General features: G+C 39.2%; 1 protein-coding gene across 2 annotated transcripts in view; it reads right to left on the minus strand.

Moving 5' to 3' along the window:
• sbf2 (SET binding factor 2) overlaps nt 1–16,410 on the minus strand; it is a 108,062-nt gene extending 91,652 nt beyond the window's left edge. For both annotated transcript variants that reach the window (XM_063475334.1, XM_063475326.1), the window contains exon 1: nt 16,255–16,410. In XM_063475334.1, the coding sequence (XP_063331404.1) occupies nt 16,255–16,309 (55 nt within the window). In that variant the 5' untranslated portion in view covers nt 16,310–16,410. The remainder of the gene's footprint in view (nt 1–16,254) is intronic.
• Nucleotides 16,411–19,663: the final 3,253 nt, after the last annotated feature.

Here is a 19,663-nt window from a genome sequence, read left to right on the forward strand (position 1 = left end):
TCAGACAGTGCTGTAATCTGTGTTACTGATATACAATCATTGACAGATAAATAATCTACTAATGTAGCATGGCTGCAATATTTTACCTGAACAGAAAAAAGTCATTAATGTATATGTATGTATGTATGTATGTATGTATGTAAGTCAACCAATTCAGCAACATGTTGATATGTAATATAACAATACCTCAATTTAAAGATTTCTCTTTATCAACAAATAACAAATGAAAGTCAGCAATAAAGTATGTAACGTGTAAAAAGTTCATTACTTGGTTTCTCCTTTATCTGGAAAAAACCCAAAATCAGCTGATGATTTCTAAGAAAAGTCATTTAAAAGTGTTTTCACAACAACCAGGAAGTGAGAAAGCGCTGAGAATTAATAAGAAGAATTTTTTCCCCCATTTTACCTGTAAAAGGGAACTGAAAAAAAGATCGTACTGGAAAAAAAAATAGAAAATACATTTGTTAAAAGAAATTTGACATATTATGCGTCAAAGTCAAATAGGTTGAAAGGATGAGGATAAATGTATCAAAGAACTGGGGAGCAATTCATGCCAAACAAAACATGAACTACCGAGTTTGATCAAATCAACCCCTTCAGGAACTGGAACTGTTGTCTGTTTTTCAGTATTTCCTTTTTTTTTTTTTTGAGACAAGTCAGCAAATGTGGCTATACATGTTTTCTGTAAAATCATAACAGTACCAGTAAATTCTTTTAGTTTATTTCTGGATACTAGTTAAAAAGAAAAAAAAATTACTACCTTATTAAATAAACATATTTAACCCCATGGAAAAAAAATCATCTCCTCGGTTCCTTCAATTTATCTGCTTTAACTGAAGATACGCTTCAAATAAATTGAGTCAAAAGAGTACGGTGTGCTAAAAGAATCGAATCATGGTTAATGAATACCACCTATCTTTTCGTGAATGATCTTCCAGCATCACTGCAGTATTATCACCAAAACCAATTCAATAACTCTGAAATGCATTCTTGCAAAGTTGGTGAAAAACTCGTTGTGGAATGAAAAAAGTTGGTGAAAAACTCGTTGTGGAATGAAAAAAGTCCTGGTGAGACTGAGTAAGGCAAGATGTTTAAGGAGGAATGCGTGTGTGAGAGACATGAAAATTACAACATTAACACAAAGCAGATCACAGGACTCAGAAGGCCTGTTTCAGTGATAGCATATGGACAAGCAAATACTAAGACAACACTAAGCTTATGGTGTGTGTGAGAATATTTTAAGTTATTTATCAGTAAACTTCTACATGCTTTTATGGAGACTAAAAGCATCCAAACCCTAGGTGGTAATTTTGTCACTGAAGATGTACAGTGAGGACAGTCTCCACTTAAATTCATATTATAAAAACCCACTGCTCCAAGCTAAAGTCCATAATTAATCTTAAATGCATATTACTGTGAAGTGAATACATGAAATTACTGAATGATCTGAAACATGTTGCCTCTGAAATAAACCCTGCCATTCACTTTTGTTATTTCCCTAAAGAAATAGTTTATGTTGGCAGGAAAGCATATATACATATGCAGTACAATGTAATGTACCAGTCAATGCCATCCACACTTAGAGTACATAGTGGTGACAGAGAGCTGGATACCGATCTATAGCAGTTGTAGTGAACTTTCCATTAGTGAGGTTGACCATCTAAAGCTTTACCGCTGAAATAACTCCCTCACAGATTTCCCCCAGGACCCCATATGGCCGGGTCTCGCAAAACCCCAAAACCAAAATTAGATGCAATAATTCACTTATGCAAAAACAATATGTATTTAGGACTTGATATATGACTGCAGCATTCTTGTTTAGCAATGTTGAAGGCTAATAAAAAAAAGCAGCTTTTATCTAATTAGGGAAAAATTCCCCCCACTTAACATGCCAAAAACAGCATTTGGGGGGTCTGTTTCACAACATGCACTTTGTCACAATGTATTGCCTGACCCCATGACTTCATCCTCACGTTATTTTAAACTCTTACTCACTCTCTGACAGTTAGGACACCCTTTCTATTCATCAGCCAAGAGAAAATGGTCTTTTATCAGGAGAGTATGAAAGAAACAGACAGAAATTGAATACATGTGTCTCGTTTTTTGGAATCCTTTTAACTAAACTGTATAAATAGCCCTACAGGGTTTTTTTGTTTATGCAATCAATAAAAAAACATTGAGGCTAAATTTTGTTTTTGCTGTCACATATGGTGCTGAACATTTTTTGTAGAATCTCGATAATTAAAACACACTTCAAAAATATTTTTGAATTTACTACATGGAAAAAAAAATTTTTTTTAATTTCCACATGCCACAATCAAAGGCATGATGTAAGTATTGGCTAGCACTAAAATCATATGAAACAGTTACAATGGTTAGGGAAATCAAAACCAAGCAATGTGCCTTTTAAACATAATTTATAACCTGCAACTTTAATTTCAGACAGTAAAAAAGAAAAAAAAAACCTCAAGAAGCCACACAAGGACATTGCTGGATGGATTTGAGGATATTCCATCTTAGGATGTGTGAGGACACTGCACAGCGTGGTATGGTAAGTACATTCTGTCAGTGCTGTTAGGAAGAGCGCCAAACCATAAGCAGCACCTGTCAAGCTCAGCACTGGAATAAACAGGGAGGTTCTTCGAAAGTCTGCGTTTGTATGTGTACCTGTGCTGCAGCTAGGCTAGCAGCTTACGACAGCCTATCAAATATGGGTGTAACACTATGCATACTCCTCGTGAAATGCACTCACGCCCTTTCAGAGACAATTACTGTCAGAGATCTATTTATGTCTCCATACTTGCTCTCCTGGGACAAGCTCCACTTGGAACGTTTCAACGCACCAGCTGCTGTCCGTCAGCTATAGCATGCTAGCCTTGAATCCTGCCAGTTTTATGACGTGCCGAGTGTCAACTGACCTTGTTGCACGACCAGAATCTGTAACTTTCCTGCATACTCGGCACAGATTAACCAATCGGCCACCATTTGGAGTTCAAAAGTCAGATATCAGAGACTGTAAGTGAAAGATGGGCAAAGCTTCTGGAGATGAGAAATTATGTCTGTGAGCTTCAGTGTACACTTTTCTGACGAGTTTATGGTCTTTATCACTTATTTTAAGTCTTTCTGAATACGATGTGATGTTCGTTTTTTAAAATTGTTTTATTTATTTATTTATTTTAATAATGTTGGTCCCTTGAGTCAGTTTGCATCACTACCTGCCAGGGGGTGAACTCTGGAAATAAAAGAAATACATTTTGATGTGGAACAATTTCCATTTCTTATCAAGGTTTTCCGGTTCCCCCCAAAAAACAATCAACATAAGCCACCAGTGATAATGTAAGACCGACTCAGTGCACTTCAGCAGTCCTAAAGCAACACAGTCAAATGCTGTGACTCAGCAAGCTTTTCAACAGACTGCTTATGAAGCCCCTGTGTCACAGTTTGGCAGTAGGTCATATGCCAAGGGAAGCAGAATAGCTTGAACAAACAGGAAAAAAAGCCCCAACTGCAATACATTATCAGAATGACATGAGATCCTACAGCTGCAGCATTCATGCACCAAGCACCTCAAGCCTGCTGTCAGCAACGCCATGAAATGTAGACCGCTGCAAAGGACAGCAACTAATTAATCATGCTGAAGGACTTTGGCCTTAATGGGACTGATGGCCTGGATTCGGAATTGTATGCAGAGTATTGCGCAAAGGTTTTAGGCACTTGAGATGTTTAGATTAATTCAGAAAGATGCAGGGAGAGTCGTAAAAATTATCTTCAGCCACAACAAGTTGAAGGAGACCTGCAACACAGACGGTATGGGGTGGGGGCTGTGGGGGGTAAGCCTTAATCTAACATCACACAAGCTATGTACAAAAGGAGGCAGAAGACAGTGAGACTGCCTAAGTCAATGGTACTGTTTGAGTTGACTGGAACCACTTAGGGAATGGATTTAACCTCACACTCAGGTAACGCCCTGCTATCTATCTACCAGCTGCTGTTGCATGAGAGAGAGAGCGAGAGAGACAGCCACAGACATGTTTATTTCCTACTTAATGCATTAAGAGAAAGTAAAACGTGCTCTGCAAGCTTAAGAGCCTCATTCACATACAGCGATCAACAACTTAGTCTGCGTCTCATCTGCTCTGCAACACGCTCTCCCCTCACACACTCTCAGATTGATACCAGAATACGACAGAGCAGCGCAGGAAATAGCTAGCCTCTGCATGAACTCATTTACATTAAGCCTTCATTTTTTAAAAATCAATCAAACAGACAGAAACTCCCTCGGTCTGCTTTTTCTCATTTTGAAATGCTGAATGTATCAAATTCCCACATGCATTCATTCAAAAAGACTGCAAAGGTGTGAAATACAAACTATTGCCTTGACTGGCAAGTTGTAGAGGCTATCACTCTGGTCATCATTGGCCCTGAAGTTCATTGGAAAAAACCCTAGGACCTGCGAAGTTCTTTAAAAACACTGTGCATGCATAGCAAGGAAAGCTGTGTACCACTGATACCAAGTCAGAGAGTTAATGACAAAAATAATTTGCGTCATTAACTTAGAAAGGATTGATGTTTTCCATTTAGAGGCTAAAAACAAAGAGAAGCCTGATGTTGTTTACACTATTGCCAGTGTCTGCAGAGACACGGAAAGCATGTGCAGATATAGCATGGCTTGTGCTGGTAGAACACCAGTCTGCCTGGCCGTTACGTCTTCAGGATTTTACAGCTCCTCTAATTGAAATCACATGCTTCGAGTCCTCCAGGTTCTAATTTTCAACCGCAGATGAAAATAAATGACAGAATTCCTCGCATTCCACGAGGCTGCACTCTCGTATTAAAACAAGCCGTGCTTTCAAATATGGCCCCCCTGATAACTATAAAGAACCCCATTGGAGAGGATAATAGAACCCAGGCCTCAATGCGAACATGCTAATTTGAACATCCGCTAGCACGACACGAGGGGGGATACAGTCCAAAATCAACGCATGTTTATTTATTTATTTATTTATTTTACAGTTTTTTGGCATGAACTAAAATTGCCCAAGCCCACGGCACGTGTGTGTATGTTTAAAAGCATGGCGCATTTCCAGCTCAATAAAGCACAACCTCCGTGTGGTATGGCTCAACAAGAGGGCTGAAAAAAAAACAAACAGAAAAAACAAAACGTGAAATAAACGATACATCCAAATAATAATTTTAAATGTCTTCGGGGACTAACTTACTAGGAACACTAAATATTGGTGAAACAGCCTTTAATAAGTGTTTAATAAGGAGATATGTACATTCCGGAAAAAACATTAAAAGCACAGATCTCGTAAACTGACACTTCGACGCCAGCAAATTCTTATCAAGGGTTTGTGGCAAACTGTAACAGCTTATAAAAAAGCCAAAAATATTCCAAGTGTCCAGGAGAATGGGGGGAAAAAAACGTGGCTGTTCCTGTTTGTTGTCTTCCTAAAATCCTTTATGTTTAGCTTTAAACTGACTCCTTTCTTTGTAGTTTGTAGCTAATTTGAAAAAGCCCACTGATTTGCTTGACAAGCGTAAAAAAAAGGATCATAATTTGGTCAAATCTAATTGGCCGCTTAAGCAATCCTTACGCCTTGATTATAGTCCACTTTGGACACAAATGGCTGGAGACTCAATGGCTGAGTAGTCATTTCTTTTACACTTCTTTGAAGTCTCCTTGAAGTCCACCGCCTGGGGGCGCATGCTCAGTTGGTGCATTGGAATATATATTCTCTCCGGACGAGTCCACGCAGTCACACGACAGGCAGGCACATCTGAAACAGGCAGATTTTTTGCCCCGAGGACCAAAGTGGATACTAGCAGACACGGAAAGTATAATCTCGCCTTTAAACTAAACTCTAGATTTGCTAGAGTCAGTGCTGTCAGTGGTCACTGACACAATTGCAACAGGAATTTTGTTTGTAAATGCAGAAACTCGAAAAATCTGTGGAAATATTTAGGAAACATTCATCACACTCAGATGGCGAAATGATCACTTTTCGACTGCCTAGTTTGAAGTTCCCCTGTCAATGACCCGGAGTGTTATGTAAGCAGCCTGAAGCTCATGCACGATAATATTTGATATAAAATATGATCATTGTTTAAAACGTTGCTTAAAACTAACTGACTATACAGTAAATAGTTGCAATGCAAATCACTATTAAAACTTTAAAAGCATTGGACTGATAAGCAGTAGCACTAAGACAGCTTGTACAGTTGAAACTTTAATGATCATCCCAAGTCAGCACATCGGTTTTGTTCAGCTGAGAACGAGCTCTAATCTGCACCTGGACAGAGGTGAGTGTCCGACACATTTACGTGCACTCTTATGAAATGCAAACAAAGGGCAAAAGGTTTGAGTCGCTTTCTCAGAGGAGATCGAAGAGGTGGCATGGAAGTGCTGTAACACCATGGCAATCCCCATCGCTTTGTGGGCAGCTCAAGAAATACAATATTTTGGATTTGATATTGGCCCGAATCTGACTCTACATCGGGTATTGATGAAAATATAGTAATCTATGGGCGATTTTACTTAACAGAAAACTGTGACAGGACTGACGAAACAATGCTTTAACTATTCTATTTCCCAGAGTAGACAATATATTATGTATATATATATATATATATATATATATATATATATATATTTACCATCACAATGACTTATTAATAAAGTGCTAAAGAAACCACTAGATAAATTATTAACTTAAATACATTTCTCACAGTTGACTAAATCATTTTTACAGGGATTATTAAATTCTGTAGCAATACTGCAGAATTTAATGCCGTCTTTTTACACACACACACACGCACACACACACACACACACACACAGAAATGTGACTTAGATCGAATGAACCTAATAATTTATTACTCAGTTGCGTGATTTAGCACAGTCCCAACAACAAGTGAAAAAAAAAGTTGTTAGTCTTTCTTGATTAGAGCAGATGTTTCTCCTCTTAAAAAGAAAAAAAACTCAATTTATCTTTCTGATTTATCTTCCTGCTGTTACTGTTGATAAAATACAGCCAGATGCTCATTTTACCATGTATGGAAAGGCCACCAGTGGACTCTGCCAGTTTACGTAACATGCACGTCACCGTCTAACCTCATTTTGGCCCAGCCACTTACACAGGTGGACCATTCTGGAACGGGTTCACAGGTATGGCTAATTCACTTTCTGTCACTTTACTATCACTACCCGAATATAAGGAGAAATTCCATGCATAAACCTAAAAACATGATTTACTTTAAGCTATTACAGTAAATATATAATCATCGTTTGAGCATAAACATTCTGCTGGATCTGCTCCATCCATAAGAGTTTAGGTTGACAATATAGTCTCCAGATGTGAGGAAAATATGGCTATGGTAGAAATCTTCTTTATTCAAACAGTCACAGTGTGGGGAGCAGCTCCCATTGTCTGAATAGCACCACAGTCGACGATGCTCAGTCACAGTTAACCTGACGATAAACATGTTTTCAAATCTTCAGCTACTATAGAGATCTCCTGTATGAAAACATTTGCATGCAAACTCTGTAAAAGGCCAAATTTTTCCTGTAACATCATCATCGTAGTACAGGGAGGCCCAGTTTGACCTCAAAGTTGACCACGATCAGGAAACTAACTTGTTCTGGATGTCCTGTGTTCAAGATAGGCAAAGAAGTGAGCTGTGGTTTTATTTGCATGGTGAAAGGGTACCACAGATTAGACCACTGTTGATGTCATAATTAGCTGAGGTCAACAGCTAACTCAGGAAGCTTAGTACAAACATGCAAAAAGATAAACTCCCTTTAGGTCATGCCCAGGTCAAAAGCCAGGAGAGGAGCTTTAGACAATTACAGTCAGTGCAAAAGAAAGTTTTCACAAGAATCTGTGAATTTCTGTGAAAAACTAACCTAGCGGCCAAGTGCTGCTAATCAAATGCACTTAATTGACTGGTCATTAGCAAGTGTGACTATAAAAGCAGAAGTTTTGGCAGTTTGCAGGTGTGGAGCATTCAGTTGTGTGTTAACACAATACCACAATCTTCCCAGGAGTCCCAGTAAATTCATCCCAAGGTCAGACTGTGCAGTGCTAACCCAAGAGCTACAGACTCCACAGACTTCAGTTAGCATGTTAAATGTTTAAGTTCATGACAGTACAATTAGAAACAGACCGAATAATTACGGGGATTAGAGAGACCTTCTTCTCTCTAAAAAAGAACAACACAGCTTAAGTTTGCAAAGTTGCACCTGAACAAACCGCAAGACTTTTGGAACAATGTCCTGGACTGACGAGACCAAAGTAGATATGCCTGGGCTGGCCATAATGCACGGCACCATGTCTGGTTTAAACCAAACACAGCATGTCAGCACACACAGTTCGTACCAACTGTCAAGCACAGTGGTGGAGGTGTGATGATTTGGGCTCGTTTCCAAGCCACGGGTCCTGAGTCAACCACAAACACCTCTGTATACCAAAGTACTCTAGAGTCACGTGAGAGCATCTGTGTGACAGTTAAAGCATGGCCCAAACTAGGTCATGTAGCAGGACAATGATCCCAAACACAGCATCAAAGAATGGCTGAAAATAAAAGGATCAAGGTGTTTCAACGATCCAGTCAAAAACCAGACCTCAACCTGGCTGAAATGCTGTGTTAGCACCTTAAGAGAGTTAGGCATAGGCCACTTCAGTGAGAGAGGACAGGACTGCATAGAGACCTTTGAAAACTTTTCATATGACAGCAACTTCCTCAAATGTGGAGTATAGTTTCGTCCGCCTCCTCTCTGCTCACAGCTTGAAAGCTTTGTTTTCCATCTCAAAGAATAATTTAAACCAGTTTCGATATTCCACAGACAAGTGGTTCCCAGTGGGTTTCTACAAACTACATAAACATTTAAATATACTAATCAGTCAAATTCTCACCAGTTCCACTTTCACTCAGCTCATGAAAACTAAAAGCTGTGCTGCTCTCTTATATTAATGTCTTACTCATGATTCAGGCGGTGCATGTGGTGGCAAGCAGTTCCATCCAAAGAATTACTCCCTTTTCTAGCTTTCATCAAACAATTAGGTGCAATTTCTTTTACAGCCTTTGGTTACATGTGTTGATATAATTCTTGAGACTAGTTTGTTTATAACAATGGCAATACATACACACTGAGTTTATTTAGGATCAATACTGTATCCATTCCAATGTTTTACAGTATTTTGTGTTGATCCAGCTGTATCCTACCAACCCATTTCATCTGTCTCATTATATTTATCCTTAAAATGTCACAGCGAAAATGGTTCCTGCCATGAACTTTACTGTAATTTGCATAACCACAAAAATCACAATGCTCTAATTGTTTAACACCTTTCAACACACTGTGACTGGGGCAACAGGAGCCAGTGGAGTTTCCCTACATATCAGTTTTAAACTTCAACGGAGAGGAAGGAACTCCCCCATTGTGGTCAGGGTTCTTTCCACCACAAAGTTTAATTCCAAACGAGGCACTGCCAAATGTGGAGCCCAAAAGAAAACAATCAATGGAGGCAGCGAATCCAAGAGTAAAAGCAGAAGTGAGTCAATTCCACATCTGCCATCTTACTCAGTGCAAGAGCCATAAAGTCATAACTTTGTTAACAGACAGTCTCTCTTGGTGATGAAAAATGCAAGGACTGGTAATCAGGGTGCAGGAGAGCCTAATTTTTCTGCTAACGGGATTTACATAGGGACCTAAAAGGATTTCAGGATTACAGGAGCAGTGTCACAAATGTTAAAGTTGAAACAAATATTTATTTTATCAAGTAACCAATTATACACTGGAACAGCAGATATTAAAAAAAAAGATGGATATTAAAGGTGTAACCTGTAATTAACTTTTCTAAAAAAAATAAAAATAAAAATAAACACTTGAATCTCTTTAAATCTTCTCAACAACTGGCTGTTTTGTGTTCCCTCATTAAAATAGATGACAAAAATAAAGAACTGTGAAGTGCGGATTGATGGTGAGAAGATTTATATTCTACTGTCCTTTGTAACCATTATTATCTTGTCACTAAACTAGAAGAAAAATGGAGAAAGTCACTGCAAGCCCATTTTGAAAATTATTATTCACAAACCTCAAACTTTCAGCAAATTTTGCTAAAAAACAAAAAACAAAAATAAAAACAAAGAAAAAAAAAGAGTATTCCAGAAACACAGAGCCAGCCACCATTTTCAACGTGTTTGTTACCACTAACAACAAAACAGACCACATAACTTAGATAATTATTGATTTACAAAGAAAAAACAACACATGGCAGCACTTTATAATCCACATACATCATGAAATTAACATCCCTGAATGTTAGTGGAGCACTGACGTTACAATTATGTAGTCACAGCTAGTACTTACTAATCTAACACAGAAATAAATGCCTTCCAGATAAATCTATGCTAATATTACGACTAATTTTGTAACAAAGGCCCAGTGTGTCTTCGTCCCAAACTGTTATGCACTCATTGCTCAGTTCAGAACTTCCTGTGCACATTTACTGTCATACATGAATTCTCAGTACTGTGCAAAAGCTTTAAGGCATCCCTCATTTCTTTATATTCTGCAAGGAAAATAAGAAAAAGGCGCAGTAATCATAACAGTTCATATTTAGTATGACCACCTTTATACTCCAGATCTGGCCCTTTAGTTGACCCACCCACACACAAATCATCACAGTGGAAGCCATTTATAACAAAGGGAAAAAGGGAAAAAAGGCTGGGGTATGTAATTACACAAGAACTGGGCTGAAAATCAGTAGCAACAGCTCTCATGGAGTGACACATTTGAAATTCTTAGTCCAAATTTGCATTTGTCACGCTATAAGATCATCAAATTGCACAGAGAAGGTCAGGAGAGAGGTACAACAGTGAGCCTCTACGGCCTTCTGTAAAACACAGTGGAGGCTCTGTCATCTGAATTTCAGCCATTGATCTGGGGGGGTCTTGTCAAAATTGATTGAATTATGAATACAGAAAAATGCCATGAAGATTTCGAACCAGCATACTATTCCATCTGGAAGAGTCTGATTGGCAATGGCTTCATTTTTCAGCATGAAAATAATCCCAAACAACACCGCCACTGCATTAAAAGCATACATGAATAACAGACAGTGGAATAGCATCAGTCTCCCCAGAGCCCAGACCTCAACCCATTTCCATGTATGATCATACAAAAAGAAACAAAGGATAGCTCAAGACATAGCACAGTAATATAAATGTAAAAGTATTGTTTTTTTGTGATAATATGCACTTAATAATAAAATGAAGGCCCATGTCAATCAGCCCCACTGAACAAACTGCCTGCGTCATTTTTTCCAAACCTAACTTGTTTTATTATCAAATTCCTGGTAAGAAAGTTTTTGTTCCAAAAAGAAAAAGCTCCAGGAAAAGTTCTATATTTCATGCAGTCTCTAACAAGCTCCTTAACTACGCAGGCATAAACAGAAGACAAGAAGGAACCACAAAGCTACGGATGTATGACTGCATGTCAAATAGTGCTCGAACTTGAAAAAGGATGTGATTCTGTAGATGAAACTACAACCCTACGTGGTGCTGATCAACACAAGCAAAACAAGAAAAGGTCTAATGACAAAGTTAAGCCAAGGTTTAGGAAGACGGCCATTAAGATAAACCTGAGAAGCAGCAATATATGGCGTTTATAAAGCATTTCCAACCTGATCGAATAACTGAGCAAAAAAGGGGACAAAAGATTGAAACTCTTAACAGTAAAAGTGACATCATTTTTAAAGAAAGGCCAATGTGCTTCCCGTGAAAGTGGGTTCAAAAGGCAGCACAAACACACTTGTTAAAGGTCGCAACAAAAAGTCAATTCATGGAAGTTTTGGACAGAAAAAAAACTGGCGTGGAATTATAGCTGGTTGACCTATTAAAAAAAAACCTCCATCTAACTATTTTTCCAAAATTTCCATGCTACTGATATGAAGACAACTTACTGTGTTTTTCCAAATATACTTAAGTAAGTTTATAGTTACAATTTAGATTAAATCTTCTAGTTGGCAGCTTCGCATTTCTTGCATAACTGGAAGTTATGTTTGTTAGAAATAAACCAAACCCCAATACTCTCCCATTTGCCAGGTTACAGCTTCTATATTGCACTATTATTAAAGCTGGGAGCAACAATTTATCCTTGATAGAGATCTCTGAGTTACACATTTGACATCTACATCTAACAACATTTTACTCTTACAACTAGCTGAGCATCATTCCCATTTGGGATATCACGGGGAATCTCATCAACCCAGCAACCGGCTGAATCCATGCCATCACTGATTGCCTAATCAGACATGTAGGTAAACCTAATAGAACAGAACATACAAAACTTTTGCAACACACCCACTCGTGACATTACAATACAAACACAACAATTCCTGTAAAACCACTTGAAATTAAAAGAGAAAACCTTTGCTTCTGTTTTGCCAGGAATGCTCTTATCTAGTCTGTATCTTGGAACCAACCTTAATGTGTTTCTGCTGACCGTGATCCCACCGTAATCAGAGAAACAGCTTCTGTGTGCAGTAATGTTGTGGTCATCATTAAAAGAGAAAATCCAAGAGGGGAAATACTCTGGAACCCAAAGCTTTTCCAACTTATAAACTACTCCTTAACTATGCTCAGAGTTGTTACTCTTAAATCTTAGGTTGAACTAACAAGTGGATGGACTCTGGCACAGAGCTTTCCAGGCAGTAGCAGAAGGTTTCCAGTGTGTGGCCTCAGAATTAAAGCTTTGCATTTTGCAGATGATGTGGTCCTTGTGGCTTCACTGAGCAGTGACCTCCAGCTTGAGGAGAGGAGGTTTGCAGCCGAGTGCAAAGCAGCAGGGATGAGAATTAGAGAATGAGAATTGTTTATGTACGTTTCTAAACTCATTGAAGAGTATGGATACAAAAAGCAGAAATAAGCTTCCTGTGAAGGGTGTCTGGGTATTACCAGTGATCAGGTAAAGATGTTTTTTGGATGTTTTGGAGAGCCACTACTCCTCAAAAAGAGCCAGTTCTTGGATACCTTAGCGGGAGGAGGCCCAAGTCACAATTCGGCGAGCTTGGGAATGCCTCTGTATCTCCACAGATTAGCTGGAAAAGCTCTGCTCTGCTTGGACTGCTATCCCCACGACTCAGACAAGGAAAAGTGTCCAAAAACAGATGGCTGCGTGGATTCATATTACTAGTATGCCTGATAATCACACATCTAAAGCTGCAGACTTGCATCTATCAGGGTACCAACAGCATTATCCTATCTTTAAAAGATAGCAGTAGATGGAAGTATTTTGCTCTTATGGAAGGTCTTCTTTCTTTGTTTTGTTTTTTTCCAGGACTGTGCTTGTTACATAAGCCGTTGCCCTATGTCCAAACTCGAAAATCCAGACTGTAGAGTTTGGGCTCTGTGTCTGTGAAACACATTCCAAAAGCAGTTTGATTCAATAAAAAGTGATGATATCCCACCAATAAATTGTTTCAGAAAAGCAGCTGGGCAGATGCCTCTTTTTCACTTGGCAAATTGCAATTTATGGGGAACCGCACGCCAAACCGTATATAAACCTTTGCCAGTAAAGGGAAACAGCGCCTTAATGCAAAAGGAAAAAGCCAGGATACACTGCGGGTTCGATACAGGCTGCATCCTTCAAACACGGCGCTTTCACATTCCAAGTCATTCGTGAAAATAATTCCAGGGTTTATGGCTCATGACACCTGGCCCCGAGGGACACAGACTCAGGTCCAATTTCTAAAAGAGGAATCTGCCGGTTATATTCCTTGCTATCAGACTGACGACTGCACATAATTTTTTATATGTCAGAGGTACGTAAATGACAAAAGTGTGTGCCAGCTATAGGTTCAACCAACAGCAACAAACTCTGGATTTAGAAGGTGCCAAACTTCAGTGTTTTATTGCTTGTTTTAAATCACTTCAGTCTGGTGGACCAATCACACAATAAGCGTGATTTTAAATATATTTCATGAATTGGGTCGTCTGCCTCGTAATGAAAATATCACAAATGGTCTGGCTGGATTTATGTTGACACTCAGGGGACACAGAAAAGAAATAAAAGAGCAATTTAAGCAAGTTACTGAAACTGGGTCATGCGATTCCAAAGAAAAACAAAAAGCAGACCTTAGTAACAAACAACAGCACACATGTTGAATTACGGCAAACAAAAAATGCAGTGTACAGTATTGCAACTTCAGCCTTACCTACTTGCATGCATGAGCTTGCATGAGAAAAGCTCAACTGTCACTAATTTAAATACTTACCTGACTTTAAAAGCATTAATGTCATACTATTACAATAATAACCAACAGCAATTTATTATTATAAAAGCTGGAGTCTGATTTTACTACAAACTGGGAGCCAGCCTAAAACTCAACAGATTGTGGGCTCAGTGTTATTTCCAGCAGATCCATTCGTAGTAATCTAACAAAGAGAAGTGGGTCAGGGCAGTGGGGCAAATGCCAGCACAGCACAGGAGGGTTAATGAGGACCCACGTAGGGATCCCTGGTTTGAATTAATGAGAGAGGTGGCCAGGAAAAATCTGCCGTCTAGATGGGCTGCTGCACATTATCGTGACTAGCATGCCTTCAACGAGAACGCTCTTCTCACTCAAGTCATCGCTGTGGAGAAGTCATCTGTTTATTTTCCTAACAAATCTAGAAGGCAGTGCAATTTTCAAGTTCTACCGCTTACAGAAAAGGGCGTTCCTGCAGGACTGGTGTCCAAACCATCACCCGATAGGAATACAATTCAGTCAGGACTTCAGGAATATTTTTGTCCCCCAGAGAGGCTTCCACAGAGATAAGACATAATCAGCCACAACTCGTGCTAGTGGATTTTTACAGCTCTCCCTGCAGCTGACTTCTTCATCATCAGCAGGCAGGCAAAGAAAAGACTTAACTCGTGGCCCCTGGGTCTTCTTGTGGCGAGACCATCTGAATGTGAATCCATTCAGACTCTTCGGGTGACGCCAGGAACATTTTGTCCCCGGAGCACAAAATATTCATTTGTCAGTTGGCGCTGGGGTGCACAGAGCTGATGAAAAGCACTGTTTACCTATTATGCATAGCAAGCGATGGTGACTGAGGGGATTCAGCTGCTCCAGCCCCCTTCTGAAACACATGGCACTGAACGGATGCCATTGAAAAAGTGGCCGGGAAACTTTCTTTTATACCCTCAATGCAGATTAGATCAGTTTTTTAAACTTTCTCCAGGCAGCTCATTATGCATCATTCTCACACAATACTTAAAAAAAAAAAAACAGTGCATCATGAGAAGTGATAAACTGCAAAGTACCATTCATGCCCTGTGCACAGCACGAACAATGCGTGCAATGCCAAGATGTTTTCATGGATTTATCTATGAATGCTTGGAAATGTGTGCAAAGCTGTTTCCTGTCTTGGATGAAAAGAATGTGAGGCTGGACCTGAGGCACAGCTTGTAAGTGGAAGCATGAGGAGCTTCCTGTCCCACAACAGTGGAGAGGGAAGAGGAGGGAAAAGGACACTGGCCCAGAGCAGGCACTGCCCTTTTGTTGCAGCTGTATAATGTTACGCCCATCATGAACCACTTCAGCATTCTTCCAGCAAATAAATAAATAAATAAATACAACACAACAACTCGCTGACAAATGTGGCTACAGCGGGTAAATACAGACCGGAAACAGAGCATGCAGGACAGCCGAGGTGCAACACCAAGCCCCTTCCCCTCCCTACCCAATTTGCCCCCCCCCCCCAAAAAAAGAAAGAATACACAACATAGAAGCAAACCGGCTACCAATAGCAATCCTGACCTGGCTTGAGTAAGCACACAAATATGATAAAGGAGGAGCTAGATTTTGGTTTTATATGGCTGAATGGCCCCTTAGACCTGATAACAGGATCACGATCAACAGGGCAGGATGTGACAGACTTTTTTTTCTGAATCCACGAGAAGTTTCAGCTGATCCAAGTCAAATATCCCAACTCCTCGTGTGTAAACATCCACTGGTGACTTAACATCAGGCGTGTGCTTTCTGTGTAAACACACGCCCGCTGGATCATATTGAGCGTGTGGCCGGTTGAGGAGGAGGGGGTAAAAAACCAAAAAGGGAGAAAAAGTATCTCCCAGTCTCGCCTTGTAGCCGTGTGGCTAAGCTAGCGCAATGCTATCTAGCATCAACATCATCACACACACACTGACTGACGGCCTGGACATAAACCTCAGCTCCGCCAGCTCAATCTGAGAGCCAAACTTACCGGCTTTCTCCTGATCGTATCCCACGACAATGAAATAGTCAGCCAATCTAGCCATGTCTGCCGCTTTTCCGGAGATTTACCAACACAATTCAGCATTTTTCCTTCTTCCAAAGCACAGCCATGTTTGACAGAAGGAGTGTCACTGCGCTTGCGTGCAGGAGCGGGATACATCCATGGGCGTGGGCCCTCTCGAGTTTACAAATACAGCTCTGTGCTCCAGTAGAGGCTCGGTTTGGCCCTAAAGCACTGTTTCTTTTTATATATCGAGGGTAGCCAAACCTAAAGCCACCAAAACCAAAAGAATACTATATTTTACTATAACTGTGTGAAGTTTGGGACATTTATTTTTATTTGAACGGCCTCAAATCACAGCATTAGTCAGCTCATGGCACAATTGTAGGTAATATACAATATAACTGAAAAGAAACCAAGCACTTATAATAGGGAATTTTATCTAGGCCACTCTTGGATTTGGTAGAGACTCTGTAAATAGAATAGAATAGAATAGAATAGCCCTTTAGTGTCATTGCACGTGTACAACGAAATTATGGGTGCTCCACGCCAACCGTGCAGGAAAAAAATAGTAAAGACATCAGGAATAAAATAAATGGCAAACAGAAGAGACAAGATATATACAGTAGTACTGCTCTAAAATACAAATGATTTAAAAAAAGAAACACACACACTCACTTTCACTTAGTAATGTAAAATATTTGCATGAGATTTTTAGTCAGTAGAAGTTTCCATGTTACTATATCACCACATGCTGTTTTATTATCCATGCTATGCTCTTTTTTTAGAATGGTGATTGTGATGTAACATCTCTTAACCAGTGGATTGTGTACAAACCCTTAACCTTAAGTGCACATTGGCCACTAGTCAGCTCTGTCTGAAGCTAAAACTGGGGATGTTCTGATTTATTTTTACTTTTTATGCTACAAACTCCAACGCCAACTGCAAAAATTAAAAATCCCCATGCAGGGACTATTCCATAGACTTACAAATTTAATGTAACATTAATTTTTTTATTTGTTTTTGTTTAAAAAAGGTGTCAAATATCGTGTTTGTGCAACATATTTAGTATCCATGAAAAAAAAGAGAAAAGGACAAGCCGAGTAGCACGTGTCGATGAGTAATACGTGAGTGAGAGAGACAGGCATCCACCACCACCACCTTTGCTGTCAACAATAGCAGGAACACAGCAAGCAATTTCCTGTCTCTTCTTCTTTTTTTTCCCCTCGTGCTGTTCATCTGCTAGAAAAAGGACACAGGTAGTCAAAGAGTTGAACCTGTGGCAGAACACATTAAAACTCCTTTTTTATAAAGTGTTTATCACAGCACAAGAATGATCATTAAGTAAAAAGACCCCACACAACACAATGGATATTTCAAGGTAATAATTATGACTTATCTTTGCAATTTGTGCTTTTGGGGCTGACAGCCTCTTTTTTTTCCCTCTCCTCCCTAACATGACAACTGTTGCTCGGCTTTTCTGACACACAGATCTACTCATGCATTAAAGTATAAGGTTGTACAAAAACTGTCAGGTCATCTTACCAGGACAACATCACAAAGGACTTTCAAAAGATTGCTATATAAGGAGCCAAAAAGCACTAGAGGAGTTTTGTTGTCATGATTGCACCATCTCTTGTTGTAAACTCTGGTAGGGGAATTATTTGTCCGCTGGAGGCAATTATCATTACAAAGTGCTTGCAAAACATTCGCTGGTTTACAACACATGTGTTTGTCATTTATGTATTTTTTTTTTAGTTTGAAATATGACACCAAAGAATGAGGTCGTCTGAGATATAAATAAACTCAAGAAAGTTTTTAATTATAATGAGATATGAATTACAGGATGCTGGTGCGCTACAGGGGAATTTCAAGCGTTACATCGTCTTTAATTCAGTTTCTTCCCCATAATTGAAAGTGAAACAAGTATCAAAACTGAAAGAAATACTTGGACCTTCTCTGCAATGTTAATTTACACCATATCCAGTGCCTTGTGGAAATTTCTGTACTGGAATTTCTATTCTGAAAAAAAGAGAAAAGTCGGTATTTACAGCATTTCACACACAGGGTCATTCTTGGGTGCATATCACCTCTTTGTGCTCATCTCAAATACAGACACACACTAGATCTTCACTAGCCGTGGCTCAGTGAGATGAGATAAACAAAGTTTTAGCCTCCCCAGCTGGTTATTTTTTATGCAATTTTATGTGATTTATTTATTTATTTTCGTCCTCCCTAAGGGGCTCGTAATAAGCATCTGTCTCACGAATCCCACAGACAGTTTTGATTTTCCACGCTGTGGAAATCTAAAACATCTTCCCGTGTTTTCGTGTAAAAGCAACATGCAAATTTTGAGTTATAATGAAAAAGATATAAATATAATAAAGTTCAAACTGATGAGACATGTTGGTATCACCTGTGTGAACTTGCATTCCTAAGGTGAAAAGTGAGGTGAGATTACTCACACACTGTGCCAGTGTGTGAGTTAATAATGTTCACACGTGACAGTTCTTTTGTAACTTTATTTCTAGTTAATTGTAAAATTCCATTTCACATTTATCCAAATAAATTTGTGGTAAGCCCATAGTCAAATATTTGCCTCGTACAAACAAAAACATAGAGCATATTCTGTTTATAGCTGGGAATACGTGTATTATTTAATCACTAATTCAGTTCAGTGTCTCTTTCAACGTCTCAAATTCATCATCCAGTACATTTTCAAGCTGACATGGAAGTTCACCACATCAGGGAGTGCCCTGAAAAGGAGTCCGATGAAGCATTCCTTAAATTTCACTTCAAACAATTAGCCAGATGGACTGAAAAGAGCATTAACAAAAACTATAGCCGTGTGACCTTAAAGTCCAAATATTACAACTAAAGTTCAAATATTACAGCCACAAAAGAAAAGGTCTTTTCTTTCTGTGATTAACACCCACTATAGAAAGCAGCCGTCTGACGTGAACATGTTGTACTCTTACTGGCACAGTGAGTGCACTGTTTGACTTACATAAATAATGACTACCCATTTGGTTATACACACACTTAAATTAAAAAAACAAACATTATTTTATTTTTAAGACTCATGCTGAGGTGCAAAAAGAAAAAGAAAAAAAAAGAAAAAAAATCTAGTGCTGTGACTCACTGAAAGCATGAAAGAAGAACACAATGACAGCAACTCTTAAATTTCCTTTAATGCTTCATGTTTAATGCTTTTTCAAATGCATTCCTGAAGTTTTAACTGCTGTAGTACATGAACAACAGCGCAGCAGTAGTGTACTGGATGGGGTGGGGGGGAAAGGATGAGAGACTGAGTGTGTCACTCAATTAGCCCCTCCTACAATTTTTGTATAAAGGCTCCCCGTCTGGTGTGTAGGAGCTATTAGCAGAGTGACACAGC

This window comes from Pelmatolapia mariae, linkage group LG1, assembly GCF_036321145.2.
Source record: "Pelmatolapia mariae isolate MD_Pm_ZW linkage group LG1, Pm_UMD_F_2, whole genome shotgun sequence".
Taxonomy (NCBI): Eukaryota; Metazoa; Chordata; class Actinopteri; order Cichliformes; family Cichlidae; genus Pelmatolapia; species Pelmatolapia mariae.